At 32.3% G+C, this 26,515-nt stretch overlaps 1 protein-coding gene across 1 annotated transcript; it reads left to right on the forward strand.

The window, feature by feature from the left end:
- The first annotated feature begins 11,763 nt into the window (after nucleotides 1-11,763).
- On the forward strand, nucleotides 11,764-16,388 carry LOC133195316 (toll-like receptor 4). Its single transcript, XM_061331167.1, has 4 exons — nucleotides 11,764-11,781; nucleotides 12,700-12,826; nucleotides 13,921-14,029; nucleotides 15,848-16,388. Exons 1-4 carry the CDS (start codon nucleotides 11,764-11,766, stop codon nucleotides 16,386-16,388), a joined length of 795 nt encoding a protein of 264 aa, XP_061187151.1.
- The last annotated feature ends 10,127 nt before the right edge of the window (nucleotides 16,389-26,515 follow it).

A 26,515-nucleotide genomic window follows, 5' to 3' on the forward strand; every position in this document is an offset into this window, starting at 1 on the left:
ATCACTGGTTGCTATGTTAAAAATGTAACTTCCGTTTTAAAAAGTGCGTTCGCATTATTAAACGCATCGGCAGAAAATTAAATAAAATTCATAACATGTAAGGGTGCCAATTAGTTTCCATTTTTATACCTACCATGACTTGCGCTTTAAACAGCAAGCATGTTATTTGATGAAATCGAGGGTAAATACGGCTGAAAATATAGCGGAATTTCGCTATAATAGTGATATACCACTATTATAGCGGAATTTACGTTTCCCCCCAACCTGTTAAAAGTTGATATCAGTAGTAGAAGTTGCTGCAATTTTGTTACGCCAGTTTTAACATTTCTGAAAGCGTATAGACAGATATATACAGTTATGAATGCATAAATTGATAATAAATTATAAATAAACAATATTAAAGATTCTATTAAATCTAATTTTACGCGCTCCCGTATTTTGTTGTCACTGTGTCTTAGCCAGTGTGTCTTACAGCGACATAACAAAATATGGGAGCGTAAAGGATCCAATTTTAATTAGAATGAGAAACGATCAGCATAATTTTACTAGAGGATATGTTGACAGAACTGTCACTTTCGCTGTGGGTACCGTACACAGTAGTTCACTGTTGTAATTTTGATACCTTTGATGAACGTGATAAAAGAATGGAAATCGAAAATAGACGTTTGAATTCTGTGAAAAATAAAATGTGATGTATCTAACTTGCATGTATATGCAAGAAATGTTTTCAAACTTGTAGGCCTAACATTTTAAAAAGATCATTTGCAGTTAAATAGTTTTAGAATAGATATAAACAGACACTGCAAACGAAACGGTATTTAATTTGTTAATACTTTCAAGCTTTCAGAAGTTTTTAATATGCATAAACATATGCTGTATTGAATAATACAAGTTTAAATCATGATTCTGGGTTTTATATTATATTGAGATTTTCTTTATAAAACCATATTTTCCACTTTTGATTTGTTGGTTCGTGATTTTTTTTTCAGTACTTTGAGCATAGTGAGGTTCTCTTTATAAACTTTTTTTCTTTGGTCATCTTGTTGTGGTCATGATGAATATTTTGATAAGAAATTCCTGAGATTTCCCCCATTTCTAACAAGGGTTTAAAAGTCAATTTTTGTGTTGCAGTTATCATATTTTAAGCTCCACGTCGTATGTATGACAATTTTTATCGAATAATTGAAAATAAAAAAAAATCAAACACCTTTTCCAATTTAATTTTTATTTTTTTAGTCGACTGCATAAAATATGGAATTTTATTTTTATTTATCCCCCTCCCCCGACCCAATTTTTTCAAAAAAATCTCGTAAATCATTTAATAAAAAAATGTTAGCCTAAGGTTTCGGAATTTTCATTTTCACCCTGGAGGTCAAATGGGGTCGAAAAATGGCGTTTTTTTTTTTATTGCAAAAAGCCCCTGGTTCCCTGAACTCCTCTTACATTTCACACAGTAGCCTAATCATCTTTTGGAAGATGGTTGGTGGTGTCATATAGATGTAAAAATGATCATGGTAAAACTAGTACTAGTACTAGTAGGGTGACGCAAGCCCAATGTGATTTAGAAATTTTCAAAAAGAGACTTTTAAAGTATCTGTATATAGATCAGGAAGATAATTTGTATACACCAAAATTGTTGACTTCACGTTTATAATTGCATAAAATATATGTTTCCATTATTTACATACCATTAAAATAAAATTTTAAGAATCATCTAGTTTTTCTTTTTTTTTTTTTTGGTTTTTGTTTGTTTGTTTGTTTGTTATATTATATATATATATATATATATATATATATATATATATATATATATATATATATATATATATATATATATATATATATATATATATATATATATATATATATATGTATTCAAAGGTACATCTATAGGCTTTATGTATTAAAACATTATGTGAAAAATGTAATTGTTTTAGACTGATTAAAAATTAAAACAATTTATTGAATGGTTTCTTTACTTTATTTGGTGTACAGTGAGTTGCTTTAAAAAGTACCTGTCAAAACTACAGTTTGTGGCAAAGGCCAGTTGATTCCATTCAAAGCAGCGATGATATCTGGCACACCAAACAACAGGTAGCAAAGATGTTACTAAATATTTGTAAGCAGACATAAGAAACATCTACAAGAACCATCCTTTAAGGGCAGCAGACATAATCGTTTTGGATGTGAACAATTTCCCAAGTCGTGACATTATGTCTGTGTCTGGGCATAAGTCAGAATCTTCTCTAAAAAGCTACACGGGAAAAGGTGGCATTAAGTGCAAGCATGATGAGTCAAGCTCTCTCAGCCCCATTGATGGCGTCGTCAGAAACCAATTCAAAATTGTTGAATATACCACAAATTGTAATAAAATATAAGACCTTTTCCCAGTTCAAATAGAAGCTTTATTTGACACATTATTTTCAAAACGAAAAAGAATAGGAAAATATGGGTGAATTAAAAAAAATGACCAAACCCATATTTTTTAAACTGCACTAAAAGTACAGGCAATGGGAACAAATTTCTATGTCTCAGCATATGTCTTTAGATAGTGTCTAAATACCTGCCAAATATCTCATGGATATCTCAATTCACTAAAAAGTTATGCCCAAAAATGATGCTAAAAATATCAGGAGTGCAACACCTTTTTTGACATTTTGAAAATTCAATATTTTTTGAAGATCTCTGAAAAAAATAATATTGGTTTATGCTAGAAATAAAGACTTTCCTGATAATATTCAAAGTATTGAACTTTAAATGTAGACTGTAGCAACTTTGTTTGACCAAGTTGTGGTCATGGCTGATGTTGAAAAAATGTTATACCATGTCAGGAGTGCAACAGAAAAAATGTTACCAAAAACATTGATTTTAAAAATCTGAAAGACAATTAAATCAAAAAAGAATTTTCAAAGTGTAAAGCAATAACTGATATACAATTTCAAACTTAAAAATGTTATATAAATGTTATATAAATCACAAGCAGCATTAATGAGAGTCAAGTATCTGCGTATACCCAATAATGTCAGGAGTGCAACATTTGATGTTTTGTTCCCCAGCATGAAAAAAAAAAAAAAAAAACTTTTATCAGTATATGATTCTCTCGTTTTTATTTTGGAAAATAAAGACACAGAGAACATTTTTACCAAATAGAATTATTAATTACAGGGTCTATTTGTGTTTCAGATCTATATTTCTATGGTCATGAGTGCAACACATTCTTTTAAAGATTCAAGTTATATGATGAAAAGACTTCTACTCATGCTAAGAAATATGCTTTAATTAATAATGATTTATTTGAATAATTTAGTACTAAATTATTGACAGTTTTATCATTAAAATGCTTCTTTTTTTTTCTTCTCAATTTTATTCAATTGGATGTGTTTGTATCTTTTCTTTGATTTTTTTTTAAGAATGTGAAAAATATACACACTGAAAAATTGTTAAAAGTTTAAACTCAACTTCACTGAAACAACAGAACATGTTCTGATATAATTTTCGCTTCGCAATTTTATTTTAAAGACTCCCATGCCTTGGTCAGGAGTGCAACAGATATGTTAGAATTATTACTGATCAAATATGAAGAAAAAAGTGATGAGTAGAATGTTTCTGGTTGACCTCAGTTGCTTATAGTATTTGTTCTGCGAAGGAAAATATACCACAACGTAAATTTTATCTTCTAAATATATATTTTAGCTAGGTTTTTGACATAAATAGGGAATAATTCAAGACATAAAGCCAAGTTTAAATACCTTCATGTGTTTTCATTATGAAGTATTGGACTATAAGTATTGCACAATTTCGCTATCACTTGGTGTTGCCAACACTTTATAAATTTTCGTGTTCTGTGGTTTTAATTATTAATTTTACCGCAGTCAGGAGTGCAACAAAACTGTTCTACGATTATCAATAATCTCCATCTATCTTTACTAAAAAATGAATTGAAAATAAACGTTTGATACTAATTTATGTTCAAACATTATGTCTATCAACTAAATAGAGACATTTACAATCAATTCAGAGAATAGTTTTCATCACTTAACACATATTTTAGAATACAGTGTATATATATTACACATTGCAAATAACCATGTTTTGGAGTCTTGAAAATATGAAAAACTTGACGTCAATGATAAAAAAATATCAAAATGACGAACTGATTTACAAACTAAGAATGGGTTATTATGTGTTATAATTTTTAAAACAATGTTAAATAAAATTAGATATCAGATGTCAGGAGTGCAACACAATAATGTAACATAGGGTCACTTCAAAATCTAGTATATTTTGTCAGAAAACTTGAATGTCAAAGTTCTCTTTTAGCATAAATTTAAAGAACAGACTTAAATGTACAACAAATGATTCAGGGGGATTTTATTATTTCATGTTTCTTTCATATTAAAACTTTCAAACCAGAATTGAAAAAAATTATGAAAAATAACAATCAAAAAGCCAACTATTTCCCACATATACAAGAGAAGAAACTCAATTAAGGTTTAGATCTAATCATTTATATCCCTGATCCATTTTGAAGCATAAAAACTATAATTTCTTTTGATTATGTATTTTAGAAAATCTTTTAGGATATAGTGATATTTTCTTTTTTCAATTAAAGTTTTACAAATAAAAATTCTGAAACTTTCTAATCAAATTGTCTATTCTATTTCAACTTCAGGAATTTTAACTAGAATGCATGTATAATATGATGATATAAGTGAACAATATGTTATGGGTAGATGAATTTAAAAAAAAAATCAATTTGGTGGTCATTTTTTTAAAATTCACCCATATGTCTTAGCTTCATCTGTGAATGTTTCAAGCTGTAGTCAAGTACCAATTTCACTGAAAAAGTTACATGTACACCCTATTGTAGATTTGTACCATATAACACAGACTGTGTGGTTAATTTCACCATAAACAGCAAATAAGTATTTAAATGATGCAGTGTTTCAATAGTTTGTTCCAGTTTATTAGATTCAATAAATTTCTGAAAAATTATATACTTTATTTCATTTAAGATTCTTCAGGATCATAAGACTATTATGGACCTTTTAGAAGGGAGACATAACAAATTATCAGGTGTAAATCAAATACGGTATCAATTTTGATGCACCAGATGCGCATATCGACAAATTATGTCTCTTCAGTGATGCTCATGCCGAAACTTTGGAAAATTCGAAATATTTGAATAGAAAAAAAAATTGAAGAGCTGAAAAAGGGGTGCCAAAGACGAGCCAAATACATCGAAGAATCAAAGCTATGCATGAGGGAGATAATCCTTAGTTTTGAAATAAATGCCCTCGAGTGACAACTCTACTCAGACCTAATAATCTGTGATGTCTCCCTTTTAAACAGTCCGTACTTGTATATTGTAATGACAAGTTTCTTCGTCTTCGCCGCGTATCCTCCCTATCGTTGCTGTTAATTTTACCCTGTTTGCTAATTTTGCAGATTTTCTATGACATTTCAAACATAAGGTTTGGTATCCAATCTCATATCACCAAATCAGTGATTTGGTCGTCCATATCGCAGAAAAGCTATAGTATCGCGTATATTTTTTCAGTAAGATTTACGTAAACAGCTGATCAACAGGTAAATAGCTGATCAGCCATTGTCGCCTTTGACGTCACAAGATCGTGTGATCGCTATCTACTTAACGTATTTTAATTCAGGGGTTTTCATTTGACTCAATCTGATTAATTACCGCGTTGTATCCGCAGTAAAACACGATTTTTATAAACTGTGATCATAAGGAATATAATAAGCTTTTAATTGAGAATTCAACTTTAGCTATCTGTTGTAAACCATCGATAATTCTATTAATTTTTTGTTAGGGTAATCATGTTAAAATAAACAGTGGGTAGGATAGACGGGAGTTCAACATTACCGCTTCATTGCAAATTAACATTCAAACGCATTACCGGTACTTTTCATCTAAACTTCGGGTACATATTACCGATACGTCTTATCAATAAAACGATTGGCGATTACAACTCATCAGGGCAACAAACGAAATCTGCTTGCGATGGCACAGAATATGAATATGTTCTATATGATTCACTCAAAATGTAGTCAAAGTGGAAGTACAATTAAGTATGAGGTCTATCAAATATTAAGATAAATAAAGCCTTTAATCGAAATATGATAAGACTTTTCGAAAATATAAAGTGTGGAGATGTGTATAAAAACCTGCAAAAATATGTGTCTTTTAAATATTAAATGGATTTCAAATAATAACCCATCCTGTTCTAAGTATTATTTTCACCTCCCCATGTTGAGAAGGGGAAACAGGTCTTAAGTATGTACGGGCATTGACTAACAGAAGTGACACTGTAACGTATGTTATTTTGTAGCGTTAATAACTATGTAGCGGTGACGACCTTTTTTGAACATTTAGCTGAGTAAAAGTATGATTTATGGAGAACAAAAAATAAGGTTGATTTGATAGGATAATTCCATTGTAAATATGTATTTTTGCAATAATGTAGCCTGCACAAACTGTTTTATAGATTTCTATAACATGCTTTTTTGAGTCCTAAAAACCTTCTAAATGCTAATTGCATATGCATAAACACTACAACCTCATAATATTATGTCAAAATACCGAAAATAGTCCGTCAATATATAAAATTTAAAAATTTGTGGTTGGGTAGTTTACGAAATATTGAAAAAGATAGCTTTTTCTCTAGGGCGACCCTCGTATGTATGTTTGTTTCTTTCTATACTGGGACTCGTGTCTTTTTCAGAAAAAAATCAGCATATTTAAATGGAAAGCTCTGTTTTCTTGATTGTGGGTTAATATAGAGGAATACAAGAGTCTCGAGCTGGCTAGAAGTGCGATCTCACGAGGCTAGTATCTCAGAGTAGATGTTCCTATAAAATGAACCCTCTCTGGACTCCAGGACCATGAATTTGACATAAAACAGAGGTCAAGAAATGTTTTTTTCCATTGACTGAGCTTTTTAAAGATAATTGACAATCTGGAAAGAGGGAGAGCTCTCAACGAGATTGATGATTATTATTCCCTTAAAAATATTGTAAAGTTCAAAGGGGCATTTTTGCAGCTCTGCCTTGTATGCAGAAATTGTGCACATCCCAATTAAATAAAAGTTTGATTTCTTGTGGTTAATCATTTTCATTTAGCAAAACACTATATAACAACAAAATACCTCTATCTACAGTACCAACCAGACCCAACCTGACACAAAGCAGTCCCAGAGCAGTCCCGGGGACTGCTTTCTGGTACTGCTAAAGCAGTCCCACAGCGGTCCCAGAGCAGTCCCAGATCAGTCCCACAGCGGTCCCAGAAAGCAGTCCCAGCAGTCCCAGAAAGCAGTCCCAGCAGTCCCAGTAGGCGGGGTTAATTAATTTAATGGGTGGAGCTTACTCAGAATGAGATTACCAATTAACAATGTAATTATATAAAAGGCAGTTGAAATTGATGAGCAATTCTTTCTGAGTAGTATCAACAAATTTACAATTCTTACGCGACAGTCATTTCTGAACTGTTAAGAAAATCACAGTATGCGTATAGAAACAAATAATAATTATTGAACGAAGAAGATGTTCACACCTATTAATAACATGAATATTTAAACACAATTATTTGGTATATTAATTTTTAACCAAAATAAACCAATTTCTTTATTTTTTGTGATTGATATTGGTTTTCACATTTATTTTTTTATAAAGAAAATTAAACTTGAATTGTTTATTTTCTACCAGAATTAGCTTTAAACAGATAATAATTATTATAAAGCAAGGCCAATTCCCATACTCTATTCTGAATACATTTTTCTTATAAGTATTGGAGCTTTTGAAAAATTCTTTGTTAAACATAGGCCGAGATAATTTTTTTTTTCAAACACCTGTATTGAAGTTTAATTTAAGGGATAAAAATCATTCCCTGACTTCCCTTTTTAACTACTTTTGTTTTCTTAAAATTAATTCTAGACTACAATTGTGTAAATTTACAGCCCTATGAAGACATTTAGTAATAACATGTATAACTATCTCTATTTATTTAATTTTTGTAAGAAATTAACACTTGTTTTTTTTAATTTGTTTTTATTTTAAACACTTTTCTGCAGAAAGTGAACAAATCAACAACAGGGAGCTGCAAATTCAGAATACACAAGGGACGGAGCTATCATGTCACTCAGAACCTTTCTCACGCATGAGTGAACAAAGCAATCCCAGGGACTGCTGGGACTGCTGGGTCTGCTTTCTCGAGCAGTCCCACAGCAGTCCCATAGCAGTCCCACAGCGGTCCCAGAGCAGTCCCACAGCGGTCCCAAAGCAGTCCCGGGGACTGCTTTCTGGGACTTCTTTGGTGTCAGGTTGGGTCTGGTTGGTACTATACGTTGAATTTTGCCTTCAACTTTTTAAAATATTAGAATAAACACAACGCTAGGCATAGTCTTTCGCCGCACAGCAAGAATGTATTGATGTTGTGATGTGATTTCTCTTCGAAACTCTTTTGCAGTTCATCCATGAATCTATTTAAATTTCATATTTAAAGCATAGCGTCGGATTCAGAGGAGGTGACGTGAAAGGCTCATTCTCGTCGCACTTACTTTTCTTCTTCCTTGCATCTGCCCATCTTATGACTTCCATGTACAATCATTTGGTATTTAATGCAACTTTTGTATTTTTATAATGTTAATTATTTCACTTAGTAGTAGTAAATTTTTGAACGTCTAGTCTGTGGTAAAGTCAAGGTACCAAACTTTTCAGCATTTCAACTGAGGTAGAAGAAAGTCATTGGGCAAAAAGTCAATCTTAAATCACTTACTATTAATTCTGACAATCATAAGATCTATGCAAAAGGACTGATTTAGAGATAAGTTGAAATTTGAACACAGTTCAAATAATTTTTAAAATTCATTTGCAACTCAAGAAAAAAGGCTTTATAGCAAAATTGCAGAAAAGATTATGAAAAAGAACCATGTGAGAGGTTAAACAGATTTGTGGATAAACTGAAAATGTTTGTCGCCTTAGGGTTAAGCTGTTGGGGTAAGGAAAAGAATGAGTATTTGGGATAGGACGAGAGTTAGGGTTAGGGATAAAGTAACGTCATAACAACGTCAGAACACTTTTGGGACGCGGCGATAGACATTACCTAATGTTGGGTACATCTTAATTATATAAAAAGAATTTTACATATAAACTTTACGAAATTTAAAGCAAAAATCAAAATAGATTGGGTTATCAGTATGAAAATTATTGCTGATAACATTCGATTATTTAAGATTTTATAACAGTAGTGGTATTAATTTTGGACCAACCCTCGTATCTTTCCCTTGAAGTGTGTTCAAAGCTTTGACATTTATAACGACATAAAAGGCACGGTAGGGCCAAAAGTTTAAAGAAATTTTTTTTTATTTGACAACACAAACACTGAACACAGTACAAGTGCAACGTCAATCATAAACGATAGTCGAAAGTCACACTCACGTTGAACAGTAATTTAATTAAATTGTTTGAATCATGATTTCTTATTCATCCGAAAAAAATATTTTCTAGTTTCAGTTAACAGGAAAAGGCAAAGCTTTCCCACTGAGAATTTAACATGCCATCCTTTAATATGCGTAAAGAGGATGATTTATATATTTAGCACCCTTTCCCTAATTCTATGAAAATTAGATCTACTTCCTATCTATACTTAGAGGAATTAGAGGAACAGACTCGCTTGTGAAAGTTTATACTACTCACTAACTGCAAGTGTACTCAATTAAGATAAGTTCGAATTATCTATAGTTCTGCGGTATTCCTTACTTTTCTATTAATTAACTACTTTAGTGCTAGATAGAGAAATACCAACATCTTAACGAACAAACGTAACAATACGATTCAAGAAAAAAGAATCGTTCATTGCATAATTGACTTCCCCGATGTTATGGAGATTTCAATAGATAACATCACCACAAGATACTTCAAAATTATTTCTCGTCGTAGTCGCTACCGTGACGCTTCATTGCTATTCAGTTTGATATTTCAAGGACAGAAGGGTTTCTATTAAGGGCTATAAAGATGTAGTGTTAGATTGAAGTCATTGATCCTGTCCGACGAAAAGAAGGGGAAGGGAGAGAACAAAAATAAACTTACAAAATCGATTTCCATTTCATGCTATTGTCATTACTTTATAGATTTAAATATAAAAATAAGTTATTATAAATAATAATTTTTCAGTTGGTTGTATGCAAATTGCAAAATCTATATTTTCGTACAGATAAATTAGTTGGCGATACATTAAAAGAGTGCTATGAAAAGTAATAAACCCTAAAAGTTGAACATCATATGTATACAAAACAGGTCTACTAGACCCCCTTTCCTGTCCAATTCGTGAAAAAATGACGCGGTGAAGAAGTACTAGATTCGTGGACCAAACTATCTAGATATATAAGATGTTCCCAAATAATTGTGAAGTCACTGCAAACTTGAGCTGACATAACGGGGAAAGTGTCACAACTTCTTCATTCCTTTAGTATGACCCGTAGAAATTTTTACGGTGATATTGAATTAAGAAGTCTGGATTGTTGTTTTAGGCTTCAACGTGCTGTTATGATGGTGAACATTTGCAATATAATATCGATATTCCTGTTTCCTGTCTTTTATACAGCGTATTTAAACAATAACGAAAATTAGAATGTAAAATGCTCCCCATTACACGTCCATATACAGAGTTAGAATTTATAAATCGTGTATGTATAATTATATTAGACTGCCACAAGTGATAAATAAGGATAAATTGAAGATACGCAGGTAGGTTAAGGCTTCCCGTAGAAAATGACAGTGCACTCTGTGCCTTTACATCTCTGAACTACGAAAATGTGACATCATAATGGAAAATGACGTCAGGTCACTGCAAACTTGAGGTGTTATGACGGGGAGAGTGTCATGAACTTTACTCTTTATTTCAAACTGCATGTAAAATGCTAGATAGCTATTGAAAAATCCACGGGTCATTAAAGGTTTTTTAAGTCTTATATGTCCGAATATTTTTAAAATACACCGCTTACCTACCCTTGATTGAAATTCATCATGTTCAAAATGCTAATGAAAAATATACTTTTGAAATGTACTCTATTTATACCCGTGGTTGGAGGTAGAATTTGTTTTGTATGTATAAAAGAGCCTGGCGCAGGTGATTAATGAGGATTAATCTGAGAATTTTTGTGGAAATCTGTAAGAAGAGGTTGTTCTCTAACTGAATCTTGCTTGGGAAAAATGTGTGTTGGCTTTGTTTTAATACAGATTACGATATTGTGTGGAAAATACCCTCAATTTTGTAGGTAAGTTGAATTTCTCAGGAAATATTTTGTACCCAAGTAATACTATGACTTTTCCCAAGCACATTTCGGATACACAAGGATACAATGAGTTTATTTATATAACAAAATGTTAATAATTATTGTGTTAATCAGCTGCGCCGAAGCGATTTATATGAAACACTTCACAAAATTATAAATGACCGTCACGTGATCAACAAAGTCATGTGATATTATAACAAATATGCTAATATATAGCCGAGAAAACCCTTTATATGAATTGGAAGTACTAAAGTTCAATACTTATAAATTAAAACCAAAACCGACCTCGCAATGACATATTATGTTTTGAGCGCATTTTAAAGCTTCGGGAAGCCTTAACATAGCTGCGTATTTTGTGTGCATCTATGAGATTTACGTCCTCTCACTGAATTATGCTGGGGGATTTTATATAAGAAAACCTATTTTGTACAAAATTGCGACAAAAATTTGAAATATGCCCTCAAGTGTGTGGGTAAGTTGAAGTTCTCATGAAATAATAATTTTATGTTAGAAAAATTCAGACTTGCCCCCAGCACTTCATATATACCATAGAATACGATGAATTAACATGTAACAAAATGTTCACAAAAATTTTGTTTATCACTTCTGCTGGTGCGATTTTTGTGAAACATTTAAGAAAAATTATGTGTCCGTTGCGTGATGAACAAAGTCACAAAAATGCTCTTAAAACGCTCTTCGCATATTGGATGTACATGTATACACAGTCTACACATTGAAATCAAAACCTAGCTCGAAGTAAAAGATTATATTTCTATCCATATTAAGCCTTGGGACAGCCTTAACATAGGTGCGTTGAAATTTATCACAAAATATGCCAAAGTGACTTTTCCTTCAAGGAAACATGGCTACTGATTAGAAGAGTCATATAAAATATATATAGGAAAGTGGCCTGTCATTGAGAAGTGATCCCCCCATATTTTTTGTTTTGTTTGATTGTTCATTTTTTCTTATTTTACTGTTTGTTTTGTGGATTGTTTGTTTTTGCGTTTTGTTTATTACTTTTTTTTCTTTTCAAAACAAAACAAAACAAAAAAGAAAGAAACAAACAAACAAAAAACGAAAAATAAAAATTCTATGGTTTCGGTTTATCTTGAACTACGCCCCTTTTCTGAAATTTCTGGATCCGCCACTTATTTGAAAGGCCAAATTTCAATATGATGGAATAACATAAGTTCTCAAAATGCATTTTATTTGATAAATTGACCCTCCCCCCCCCCCCAACCCACCCAAATTGCACGCTCTTAAGAAAAAAACAACCAAATTTTCTAAAATAGTGTCAACCCCCTTTGGCGAGTTTAGTTTGTTGTTACAATGTAGGCAAGTCTCCCGACTAGGACTTGTTAGTTAGGATATTTTTTTGTAAATTAAGGTAGACTTTCCTCTTCCCCCTCTTTCTCTCTCCACAACCAAATTTGGCAAGAGACTAAGCACCTCGCCCCCAGAGAATTTTCGTCTGTACACGGTTGTACAAGATGTAAATTCAGTTTTTGTTCATGGTAAAAGTAACTTTTTGTCCAAATGAAATGTTGTTAAAATCACAGACGTAATAAGACAAATGGATTCTATATATAGTCCGTCTTAGGCATTACATGGTTTTATTTATTTATATTTTTTTGTTCGTCTGCATTTAACTACATTTAAAACTCTTGAATCGATTACAAAAAATCAGAATTACGGAGTGACTACATGTATCCGTTCTATAATTAACATAAACTTCTTTCAAAAAAGAACTATCCCCGATAAGGGAATACTGTCGAGGCACAGGAAGTTAGGGTGAGTTACGTTCATTCGTAAGATGTTGTTATTTCTCTAATATGACCTTGAGATCTATCGGTATCAGCGTGGAAATGTCATCTATTCGTACAATTATGTTAAAATGTAACAATCAAATATACTGTATATATGCACCATTAAAACATTATTGATAAATCAAAGTTGAAACCATGTTGAAATTTTGCTAATAAACATTATACCCTTTGATCAAGATCTCAATGTTGAAATAAAGTTTTGCTCCGAACGGGAAAATTGATCTTGCAATGTAAATTTTAACATGATCAATAACGAACATGGTAAACGCAAAGAATGGATAATTTTCCTCCCTTCAAACATTCGAGAAGATAATGCTAATACATGTACATAAGTAGTTCCTCGCCTATATAATATATGTGAGATTGATAACAGTTATCTCTTTCATTACCTTCTTTGTTAAAATAAATAAATAATAAAAAAAAGAAACCTTATAACAGTTTTTACACATTTATCAGCATTTATTTTTCTAGATTTCCATATTGTATTTGATACAAGACGACAGATAAATTCACTTTAAGAACGAAGGGATTTTACCTTGTTGTCACCGTGATGGCACACAGTACAATCCTCAATTGTCTTTTCGCAGTTTACGTTTTGCGTAAGTTTTATTTCTTGCTTGTTGCTGGTTTGCCTTTTTAAAAATGACAACTTATATAATTATTCAAACACTGTGTTCATGTTAAAACATTATCTTATGATTAACATTCACTTTATGTATCTCCATTTCATGTTAGTTATATATGACGTGTATGCTTGAAAAAATAATCAAATTCTGATTTAGATTTAGAGATCTCAGAACAAAATAGGCCTAAGATGTGTACCTTCAAGCCTTACATAGATGAATGTGGGAATCGTGGATGGAAGTGGAATTGCAGAAATCGTAACATTCAATCAATTCCTCGAGATATTCCAGATAGATTTCGACATAACTCATTGGCATTGGACCTTTCTGGAAATAATTTCAACACGATATCTTCTGAAACATTTTCTGAAGTCAATTTCGAATTGTTACAAAATATTAAAGCTCTCATTCTACGGTATAATGATCTTAAACTCGTAAAAAAATTCGCTTTTAGCTTATTAAGGAATTTGTGTGTTCTTGATCTTTCCAGCTGCAATCTAGGTAAACTGTCTCTGGCCAACCAATCATTTTCTAATCTTACTAAGTTGAAAGTTTTGCGCATAAATCATAATGAGTTTTCACATCTGGGATATCCAGATGTCGAGATTTCCAGACTTTTAAGATTGCAAAAATTGGCAATAGGAGTCTTCGAAGGCTTTCATTTTAGCGATCAATTTCAAAAGTTAACGGAATTGAAAATTATATACTTTGTTACGGAAAACTCAAAATTTCACATAACAAATACAACTTTTTCTGGTTTGTCTAACTCACCAATATTTTACCTGAGACTGGAATTCACTAAGATGGTCTTTTGTGACGTAAGTGATGAAGTTTTTTGCTCATTTCCTTTTTTGAAAGGTGTGACTATTAAGTTTGGTGGATTGTGTGATTTGAACGTTGCATTACGATCACTAAAGTGTCTTCAGAATCGAACAATGGATTACATTGATGCTAGTGAAAATAAACAAACTTATGTTGAAAGAACAGTTTTTCTAAGCAAGGAAAATTGTAAATATTTGTTCAGTATATGCACGAAGAAAGTCACTCTTAATAAAAATAGGATAGCTGGAATTTTGGACAACCCTCTATACACACGAATGGGTCAATGCATAGAGTACCTTGACATATCTGTAAATAGAATTGCGACAATTAAGCCTGTTTTTGTGCTTGATTTTCTCACCCAATATCCCAGATTGCATGTTCTAAAAGTCAGCTTTATTGATTTTCAAGCTATTGTTCGTACGATGATTAATAATAGTGATTCATATCGTTTTCCTTTCAAAAAGAGACCGATCGTTATTTTAAATCTGTCCAAACAATTAATATTGTTAGAAGCTACTCAGAATCACATGCCCTCTGTGGGGCTGTCATCCGTTGAATTTTCTTTATCTGGTGAACGTATAACAGAATTGGATATAGCAGACACAAATCTCCCATGCGATTATGTAGCCCAAATGCAGACACCTTCTTTAAAATTTCTTGACATGTCTGACAACTTGTGTAGCAAAATGAACGATCAAGTATTACGATTTGCCACACAACTAGAGACATTTTTTGCAAGAGATGTACGTCTTGGCGTTACCGATAATTTTAAAATTGAAAAACTTTTCCATGGCCTTAAAAGATTGAAAAATGTTGATCTGAGTAATAATTATTTATCATATTTGCCGCATACTATGTTTGAAGATCAAAAGCTTTCCCTTACATATTTGAATCTCGACGGAAATGAATTGTCAGAAATCCCTTTCTCACATTTAGAAAAGCTTCACGACCTATTCATGCGCTCAAATAAAATTTCATTCTTAGCCAAATCTGACATCGACAAATTATTAACGATGCATAAGGACTCAAAATTACATATCAAAGGAAATCCACTAAGCTGTGAGTGTGCACACATTTCTTCTCTCAAATGGATGAGAGAACATAAACACAGATTTGGAGATTTGGAAGCCACCCTGTGCGTAAGCAAAACAGTGACAATGTTAGAATTTTTACGGGAAGAAACATTCATCGTATTTGAAAAAAAATGCCAAACAAACTTATGGTTGACATGTTCTTCGATTTTGTTTGTATTTTTACTAACCACTGTATTGACAGCGGCATTTGTGAAAAAATATCGTGTCCATGTTGATTATGTCATTCTGCGCCTGCGTAGTCGATGGAAAGGTGTCAGTCATGTAGTAAATAATAAAACATTCCCATTTGATGCTTTTGTGTCATACGCAGAAGAGGACTATAAATTAGCCTGCATAACTCTGTATCGAGAGTTGATCCGTTTAGGCTTTCAAATTAGCCTGCCAGATAAAGACTTTATACCTGGTTTATCAAAAGCTGAGCAACTCCTGCAGTGTATTGATGATAGTCGGAAAGTTATAATTGTCGTTACAAAAAAATTTCTTGAGAGTGGGTGGGATTCCTACGCCGTGCAGATGGTGGTGACACATGCCTTTCATAATCACAGGCAAAAATCCATAATAGTGATCATTAAAGACGGCATTCCTGTGGAGAGAATGCCAAAAGACCTGAGATACATATGGTGGTCAATCATAAGTATTCAATGGCCAGAATCTGAAGAAAATATGATGACATTTTGGGAAGAATTGTCTAATGCTTTGCGCTCGGATTAAATAGGAAAATTGCTTTTTTTGTTAAACGTCAAAGTTTATATATTTGATTGTACCCCCCCCCCTCCCCACATATATATATATATATATATATATATATATATATATATATATATATATATATATATATATATATATATATATATATATATAGTGAAGATTTTATTTCCTTCATACTAAAATCCCATTCAGCTAAATTATTAGAAATGCTGATCCCGTTGCACAGGTATGTTACAAATAGTACTGTAGTTGCTGCACACTTGATGGGTTCACGTGTTTTTACAAAGACTTTTTTTTAGCAATGATTGAATTTATTTTCAGTGACGTGAGGTAATGAAATACATTGTTCTATAATCATTTGTACTATCACCTGTATTCATTGTAACCCTGGTGCACAGAATGATTTTTGTGGGATGAACCATTTTTACAATCTTTACTAGCGTCATGAGTCCTAAATGATTTTAAAATTATTTGTATCTACTTATTTAAAATTTGTTTGATATTGAAATTTATTAGTAATATATCAACTGATAAAGTTGAAATCAAACTAGCACTATTGCCACCGATCTGAAGTAACGACCATTAATGAAATAATTATTTCAGTACTGGCAGAGAAAGTATTTCAAAACAACACCATTTTGTAACCACTGTTGAAATAACACCCAGATGTACAAGGATTAAATGTTCATTACGTTTATTATCAATTTAACAAATGAATGTATTTATTATTGATATGGAAAAGGTATTTTTTCCTTTCTGATGTAGAAATACTAAATACAAGTACCGACGAATATATATTCGCCTAAAAGTCATTGTCAGTTCCCTTAACAGTTTGTTGTATTTTTCTAGATTAGTTTGTAGGAATTTTCCATTGATTCCCTTTTATGTCGGTGCGATTTTTTTTCCGAAAATCTGTTGCAAACTTTAGATTAATATTCGTTTAACATATATTTACATTTGTTTCAAAGTATTAGGGGTGAGACTGTGACATCGATTGTTGATTTATTATTAACAATTTAAACATGTGCTTTATGCTTATTGTAACATTAAATCTTCCTTTCCTGCACTAGCTTAAAAAAATCTTTATAGACGATTACCGATGGAGTTGTTACAAAATTACTATATCAATTTTTCTCCTCCAGAGAAATACTGCATTTTCTAGGGCTTGCTTATAAGTTGGACATAGAGTTTTGAACAAAGATCAATCTACTAAAATCCGACTTACAGGCAAGTATCTACGAAACCTAAAATTCAAACAAAGTATGCCAGCTTTATGTGCAAGCTTTAATTAAGTATGTTGTCTAAGTTTCATCCTTGCTCTGAATTTGGAAAAGTAAAGCTTTATATATATATATATATATATATATATATATATATATATATATATATATATATATATATATATATATATATATATATATATATTGAAACGCATACACCTGCTGAAACCTGTAGTATTATAATGACCCACTATTTTATGAGTAAAGGTTGCAGACGTTTCAAAGTTTGTGAGCCCTCCTGTACCTGTCAGAAATCAAGTAATGACAAAGATGATTAAAAATATCTATGAATTTATTAAGATAAAAAAAAAACACAAAGTCAAACGCGCTCTTTAATGTAGTTCAGGTCTCAAGGTGTTGATGTTTTCTCGGGGTGATCCCTGGCTATTCATAAGAAGGTGTAGAAGTTCTGAGAAGGTGATAATCTCTGTTGATAACTAGAAGGTACACTTGGTACAAAGAAGGTGTAGAAGGTGACCTATCAACTGAAGGTGTACACAACTATGGTACTTAACCAAGGTACATATAGTGTAGATAATATACAGGCTATATAATTGCAGTTATAATTCTAGTAGAAGGTGATAAAAGGTGATGGAAGGTGTTGAACTCTCTCTAGTTGCACCTTCTAGGGAAGGTGAGTAAGGGATGCTGAATATGATACAGAAGGTGGTGATGGTGTTCCTACTAAACATCAATAGATCATGAATGGAATGTATGTTCAAATCTATGTAACTAATAGAGAAGGTGCAAAATATTCACCTTCGGAGCCCGATGGTCTGGCTGGAAAAGCTGCTGCTGGCTCATTTTGCTATGTGACCGAAGTGATGATTTCAGGTCGGGATCGGCCTTATATAGTGTTTATCACGTGACCATTCATTATGGTAGACAGACACCTCGGCCCAACGACACCTCGGCCCGTCACGTTTGACACCTCGGCCCTGACAGGTCGGCCCAAAATTATTGACACCTCGGCCCATACTGAAGACACCTCGGCCCAAAGAATTTTTTTTCAGAATTATTATCTGTATTCACTTTGGTAATATAAATATATGTATGTTTATAATGACGATATGTATACGATAAACAGGGGCAAATAATTTCAAAATAGATTAATGACATATAGATCTATGTCAGCTGCTGTATCTATTGAGTGGGAGATAGAAGGTCTATTTATTTATTTTGTTGCTTATGAAATGCAACTTTATTCATTTCATAATGATAAGAATTCTTTTACTTAAAAATCGCTTTGTAGTAGGGGCGTATTGTACACATATTAACCTCACAGATAGAAATTACGTTAACCTGATAGATCTTCGTTGCGTAATATTAGAGCATAATGGATATATTTCCCTAAACCAACCAAGGTAGATATGTGGTTTGTACCCAACAATTGGATTAATTTAGCCTGCTCGTAATTAACTCCTAATTGTCACCACCCCATATGACACGCGCTTGAGACGCCAAAGGATGTGCCGTGTCTTCTTGTTTGTTAAACGATTAGCACTTTGGGATGGACATTTTTTTTTAATTACCGTCAATATTTACTCTCGGAAGATTATTCATTTATTTTCTTTTTTATTTCATGGATATATAATAATATAATCCGTCGTATTTAGTCCCTATAATGATAAAATACTTCAGAATGTATTAAATAAATATGTTTCAAATAATACATTTTTGTTTGTGCCGAGGTGTCTTTTTCGTGAGCCGAGGTGTCTCAAATCTTGGGCCGACCCGTTGGGGCCGAGGTGTCAATGGGCCGAGATGTCGTTGGGCCGAGGTGTCGTTGGGCCGAGGTGTCTGACATTCTTCATTATTATTCATGAAGGAACATGGCCGTCTGCGAATGAAAACATTGCTGAATTCTCCCTAGAGATGACGACCGATACAGCTTATACAAAGTATTTAACGATGTCTTAACCTTCATACGTGAGTAATTAAGAGGTGTAGATTCTGCTTATTATATCTATAAATCATGGTAAATGGTATTTAAAGCTGAATCATCTCTCCGAGGTGACGATGTGCAGAGCACGTGTTGACATAATTGTAGCTGGCTGTCAGCTTAGTGATTACGCATAGTAATTCTATATAACACAAGTTGCTGATAGACAAAGTTGATAAATAGTTGTCTCTGCACCTCTAACTAATTGTTGAATAATCTTGGGGTTGTATTTCTTACTGGATACAAGAATTATTCGATCCTTGTTTACATGCACTGTAGTACAGTACCGCACAAAAATAAACATCAATACACATGACAATTGTAACTTCTTATATCTCAGGAATAATTATTAGCTGTTATTATTCCTATTAATATTGCATTATATATTTCAACAATATCAACAATAAATAAATCAATAAACAACTATTACTGTCACAATGGGTTCATAACAATATATATATATATATATATTATGCTCAGAGGGTTTTCATGGTTCCACATATAACAGTACTTTTATTAGCTGTTTTACCATTGCTTTTCCACCTAAGACCTTTGACCAAAGAATCCCCACATGGCACCACCATCTAATAAATGTATACCCATAAGGCTGTCCAAAGTTGATTTTACGTTTAACGTCACCTACAAAATTCAAAACCTACAAGAGAGGGAGGAAAAAAACAAACAAACAAAAATTTTAAACAGACATCTATATATTCAAATTAACCTATTCACTACATAAAAAGAACACTTTTGAGTAAAAAGAGTATAAGTTTGATATCTAAGGCTAAGTCAGTTTTGCATTTCACAGTAAAAAGTTTTTCCTAAGTACACATATTGGCCTGTATTCCTTTTAGAGCACACGAAGTAGACTAGATGTGCAGAAGAGGTCTGGTAGTATGTCCATTGGATTAACATGTATATGAACACATACATGATACACTGTTAGAAAATGCTTCTTCTTGTGGAAATATTTGACCGATATCTACAATTAAAATCATTCTTATATTGAAATATCTAAAAATTATACATATGCTATGTTTCTCTGTTATTTCCATTATACTAGTCTAGCAATTGGTTATGAAAGGGAAAGTACAGCATATATTTGGTGTACCATGGCTGTTAGATTAGTTAACCTAACATCCACGCACACAAGACAGGGTCGTTGGAATACCTCTCCTACTCTCACTTCTTTCTTATTGACCTGAAAGCCCTTATCTTCTATATTAAAGCTTCTTCCTGCTAAAATGTCAGTGTCTCATATTTTCATTCCCTTTAATTGTAAGAACATGGATACTACGTGTACAATCACATCAACCTACTTCTCCTTTTAATTTTTATAGCAATATTTTAAGATGAAACAATGAAATAGAATTAATGTGCTGTATCTCACTGTATATTGCAAAGTTTTGGTTTTCAGCGCTCGATCTACACTAAATAAAAAATCTTTGCAATATTCTCTCCAATACAGTGAATGGTTCAACAAAATTATGACGAACTGTGAGTCTGTGATATGACTACTGACAGAAAACACTCACCTCAATTATAAAACCATCAATGCTTCTTTTATGAGTGCATGCTGTTTACATCACCAGTTTCTTCCATCATGGTAGCTCAGTCGGTAGAGCGCTCTCACTCCGTAATCGGAAGGTCGTGTGTTCGAATCACGGCCGAGACTGACCTAAGATATCTAAAATTATAAAAGATAATAAAAAATGTAAAAATAAATGTAAAATAAATGTATTTGAACTATAAGTAAATCAATTTATTTCACTTTATTTATCTAGCGTCCACTTGCATGTTTGTCGTGAAGTATTCCGTTCGCATGGTTGTATACTTTACTCTTACATTAAGCTGTGAAACAGTTTATACACGCCATATACGTACAAGAGAGGGACTAATGACTCATTTTCGCGCCAAATTATCTTCCTGTTATCGCAGCGCCCCACTTGGAAGCATAGAAAACTCCCTGTCATAACAGCTGCTGTCATAACAGTCTTTGGGGGTAAATATGGCTAATACATTTAATATTTTATTATATATATCCTGTACTTCAGTTACTATTTGCATAAGGTGGATATTTAAGATGTATTCTTCCATCTAAAACGAGAATTTATGTAAGAAACGTAGACCTTGAGATCATTAGATGTGGACATGCAAGTCATGGTCACGATACAATATTATGAGTTACTGATCTTTCCGATTGTTAATAAAAGTTTCATAATGCAGGCCCATAGAACGCGCCCCACCTTTTTTCTGAGTATAGTATTTTGCTATAGTAAATTTTCCTTAAGATGCTGATCCCTCTTTTTGTTATGAGGTTGAGCAAAGGCAAATTAAAGGACAGTAAATTAGTTTTTTTTTTCTTTTGCTTGTCAGATAATTTTGGGAAGTTTGCCCCCCCCCCTCCACTTTTGCTCAGTTTAGGTTTTTTCCCCTTTTACTTGTTATATGTTTTCGGGAAGTTGCCCCCCACCACTTTTGAAACCGTTGCTAAGGGCCTGTAATGGATGTAACCTTGTAAGTCATAATAATTTTCTTATGCCCTGAATTTCGTAAGATATTAGCACTAACAAATAATTCACCTAATTTTGACAATCATCACAAATATATACCAAATCCCTATTTTGGAAACTGAAATAAAGAATGAAAATTGTATGTTTATATCTATATTTATTAATTTACTTTAAAATCAATAAAAAAAATCCACCAGCATGTCTCTCCCAAGGAATCAACCCTGCAGTTTCCTCACATATGCCGGCTTAATCACCTCCACAAAGTTGTCGCACTCTTATTTCACTCTGTAACATGTTGTATAGATGCATATTTTATAATAAAGAAATATTTAAAAAAATGATCAACCATTTTAGATAATTTTACACAAAGTATGACTGAATAAGAGAAGTATATCTAGTGATCACAGAGATTTATCAAAAAGGTGGTCTCAGAAAATTATTAATATTGTACATTATCAAGAATTGTGATCCAAAATATATTTAGGCAAATATTTTTGAAATACATTTATGGAGTTTTTAACTTTATCTAGAATTGCATGCTTTAACTGATATGGTACAAGCTTAAGTCAGTGCATTATAGCCTTTTGTTTCAGAATCTGTTGACTATACCTAGGAATAGGGATTGCTTAGTAATTACAAGATTATAATCATGGATTTCATTGCAAAAAAGATACCTTCTGGGTTCTTTCTTTTCCCAAAAATTTTCGCCCTATGGTAGGTTTTCTCAGGAGAGTATAAGGCCTCCACTCCATCCCCTTTACTAAATGTGATCTTAAAAAAAGATCTTGTAAAACTTGTCTTCGTCAATAGCTCATCACTCCCTTTTATCACATATACATGTATTCTTAATTGTGATCTATCATATTATCATTGATAATTATCTTAAATATAGCTCTTTACAGTGACTAATATAAGTTTTCTGAGTTTTTGATAGACATATACCTGTAGATCAAACTCAATCATTCAAATTTGTAAGCTTTTCCTTTTTATGTATATTGAAACCTTAGATGTTCCTGTCAACATTAACCTTGAAATGTGTCTCAAGGAAACTTGTTTTCTTAAGCATCAAAAAGGATCAAATGAGGATAAAAGTTAAATTTAAAATCATGCTTACAACAGATTCAGTCTGAATGGACTCTTCCTGGAACCTCTCAATCACAACCCATGCATTCTGCAACTAAACACAAAGGATTATTAATTTGATGATGATCATAACTATTTGCGACATTCGATTATCTTGTGATTTGATTTCTAAACTTTTTTTCAAAATGTTTTAGAAAATAAATACAACAAAAATTGTGATATTGACAATTTAAATGATTTCAAATAGTATTATATAGGAAACACCACCCTCTAGAATCTCTCACAAATGCCTGATAAAGTACCCCAATTCTTTTTCAGAGGAAACTTGTTAAAGTAGCAATGATTCAATGACGAGTTCTTGGGAAAAGTTATATATTATCGAGAAACTTGTTGGCTGACCTTAATCTATAAATACTGTTTAAAGATTACAAATAACCTTTTATACTCAATACTGTTTAAAGACATCCTTTAAAAATAGTAATGTTATTATTGTTACACTGTGCTGAGATTTTGAATTTAACGGATTTTTTTTATGATCAGCTTCCCCAAACAGTCTTAAATTGATCATGATAATAATCTTGAAATCATCAAGACAAACCCTTAAGGCTATATACAATGTCACAGAAAAAAACCTCCTTTAGTTTGAGGAATAGATGTTGATATTTGTTGCTAACTTTGCATATTATATTCCAAATCTTGAATATAATAAAGGATTGGAGAGAATTATTTTCTTATTAGCTTTAGAAATTATGATATAATAGCGCTTGGAATGGATATAGTTTTCAAGAAAATACTGTTCTAATGTGCGTAGTTTTCAAGAAAGTACTGTTCTAGTGTGAAAGATATTAAAATACAATGAAAGAATATTTTCCCTTTGCTAATATAGTGAACTAAATTTTAGGTACCGATTAAAGAAAGAAACATGAACAGGAATGATAAAAAAATACTACAGGATTTACTACAGGATTTACACTAAATATATATATTTCATTAAAATTAAATAAAGAGGTGTTTTAGAAACTCTTTCCTTTGAGTATTTTGATTGATTGTTTGTACTTTACTGATGTAGACACTTCACCTGCTTTACGTTAAGTGCAAAAAAAAAAAAAAAAAAAAAAAAAAAAAAGAATTACGCATGGCGCTTACTGCAGAAGCCATGTAGGATCATTAGGATTCCAAAGCCTAATATATCACGGGACATCGAAAGACTCATGACTTAAACTTTTTATACGGGGTGTTTGACGAAATAACAGTCACTAGCTACGTTAAACGTCTTAGATTTGACACTGCATTGGGAACGAGAATCTGGCCCGGACGTCCCTATCAAGAAGCGAGCACACAACCACTGGTATTTGGAAAGCTAGACAATAATTTATTGTATTCGAAAAAAAAAATTGATCAGAACTTTAAATTATAAAAAGTGATCAACCTAATTTTTCCCTGAATGGAAAGACTTCTTTAAGAAATCTTCCTTTTCATTAGGAACTTGCATGGAAGTGGAGCAAAGAACTATAAAAATGTAATTATATGCTAGAAACATAGAGGAACATTCCTTGAAGAAAATTTGCTACAATCAATTAATTTGTGTTCAACAGTTTATCCTTCTTCCCATTATTTATTTGGGAAAGTATCTAAGAAGAGGAAAAATTGACAATAAATTCTTTGAAACATTCATTTTTATAGAACAATACGATTTTATCAAGGAAAGAGGAGTACGCTTTTTATAGAGATAACTCTACAATTGTTTATTTGCCATTATTTCCCGTAAAAATGTTCTTTTTAAGCAGTATATGTCCCAAATTTTGCATAGTTTGGTTCTTCTAAATTTGCTTAGTATCCATTATTACCGTCATAGTAGCTCAGTCGGTAGAGCTCTCCCTCCGTGATCGGAAGGTCATGAGTTCGTATCTCGACCGAGACTGACCTCAGTATAATTACAAAAGTAAGAAGCAACTGTTCCTTCGCCAAGCGCTCGGCACTTTGATGTGAAAGTTGCGGGTCCTTCGGATGAGACCTTTAAAACTGAGGCCCCAACGTGTCACGGCAGGCGTTGGCATGATAAAGATCCCTCACTACTCAATGACCTTGGCTGCCGAGTAAAGGTCTAAATTTGGAGCCCTTCACCGGATGTTGTTGACGTGTCTATATGAGTGAAAAATTCTCGAATGTGACGTAAAACAACACACAATCAATCAATCAATATTCATCCTTATCTGCTACGTTGCTTGAATATCATCAACCTTCCAAAATTATAATATTATTTTGTAAGGAGCGTTTTCTTCCTATTTAATCTGACAATTCTTGATTTTAGTTCTTCACATATCATCTACATGCATGCTAAGAAAAAAAAATCTATACGCGTCGTTTGTCTTAGCTTCACCTGTTGGAGCATAGCGCTTCATAAATGATGCAAATTATTACCTTCAGTTTGAAATGTCTTTGAATGAGAACAAATCAATATCATTTAAAACTATAAAGAAAGATATGTACATGTATGTTGATTTAAATTAAAACCAAATGGAACAATTTTAGCACAGGAAATACATCCGTATTCCCTTATGTACTCTACAAGCAATAGTACTTTGTGGAAATACTACATTATAATCTATTTAAACAATTCACCTTATTTAGTTCTTAAATATTTTTGGTCTCCAATGAAACACTCCTTACAATGATAAATAACCAAAATAAATATTGATACATGCATTAATTCATATTTTTTGACTGGTTTGAGGGGCCGACCGGCTGTTCATTGCACAATAATTCGCGCATTATAATGGAGTAAAGAGTTCTTGCAATCTAAAGAATTTCTTATATCATATATTAAATATAACAAAATTAAAACATTACAGGCCAAAAAGAATTCTTTGCAGAAAATGATATTAGCTAGAGATTTATTTTTTAATTGATAGGTTTGTGGATGTCGTCATTATGTGTTAATGACGTTATGATAAATGAAGCTCTTTTAGAGAAGTTGTAAAAATTCTTATAAAAGAAAAAAGACGAAATGTGCTCCCAAAACTTAAAACAAAGGAATTTTCGAATATCATGGTAATGTATCATTTAAAGAAAATGATACCGGTATTTATTATATATTTTTTTTCAATTGATAGTTGGGTGGACGTCGTCATTATGTGGTTATGAAATTATGATAAATTGAAGCTCTTTAGGAAGAGTTTGAGCAGTGAGGGATTTTTTTTTTGTGTCAGCACCTAATGCAACACGGGACCACGGTTTATACAGGCTTATCCGAAGGACCGATCTCTACGTCCCGTAGTAGGATTCGTGCCCGCGACGTAAGGATCAAGTCGT

The sequence above is a fragment of the Saccostrea echinata genome, unplaced genomic scaffold (assembly GCF_033153115.1).
Source record: "Saccostrea echinata isolate AGI-Se365-2 ecotype Australia unplaced genomic scaffold, CSIRO_AGI_Sech_v1 ptg000029l, whole genome shotgun sequence".
NCBI classification, from domain to species: domain Eukaryota; kingdom Metazoa; phylum Mollusca; class Bivalvia; order Ostreida; family Ostreidae; genus Saccostrea; species Saccostrea echinata.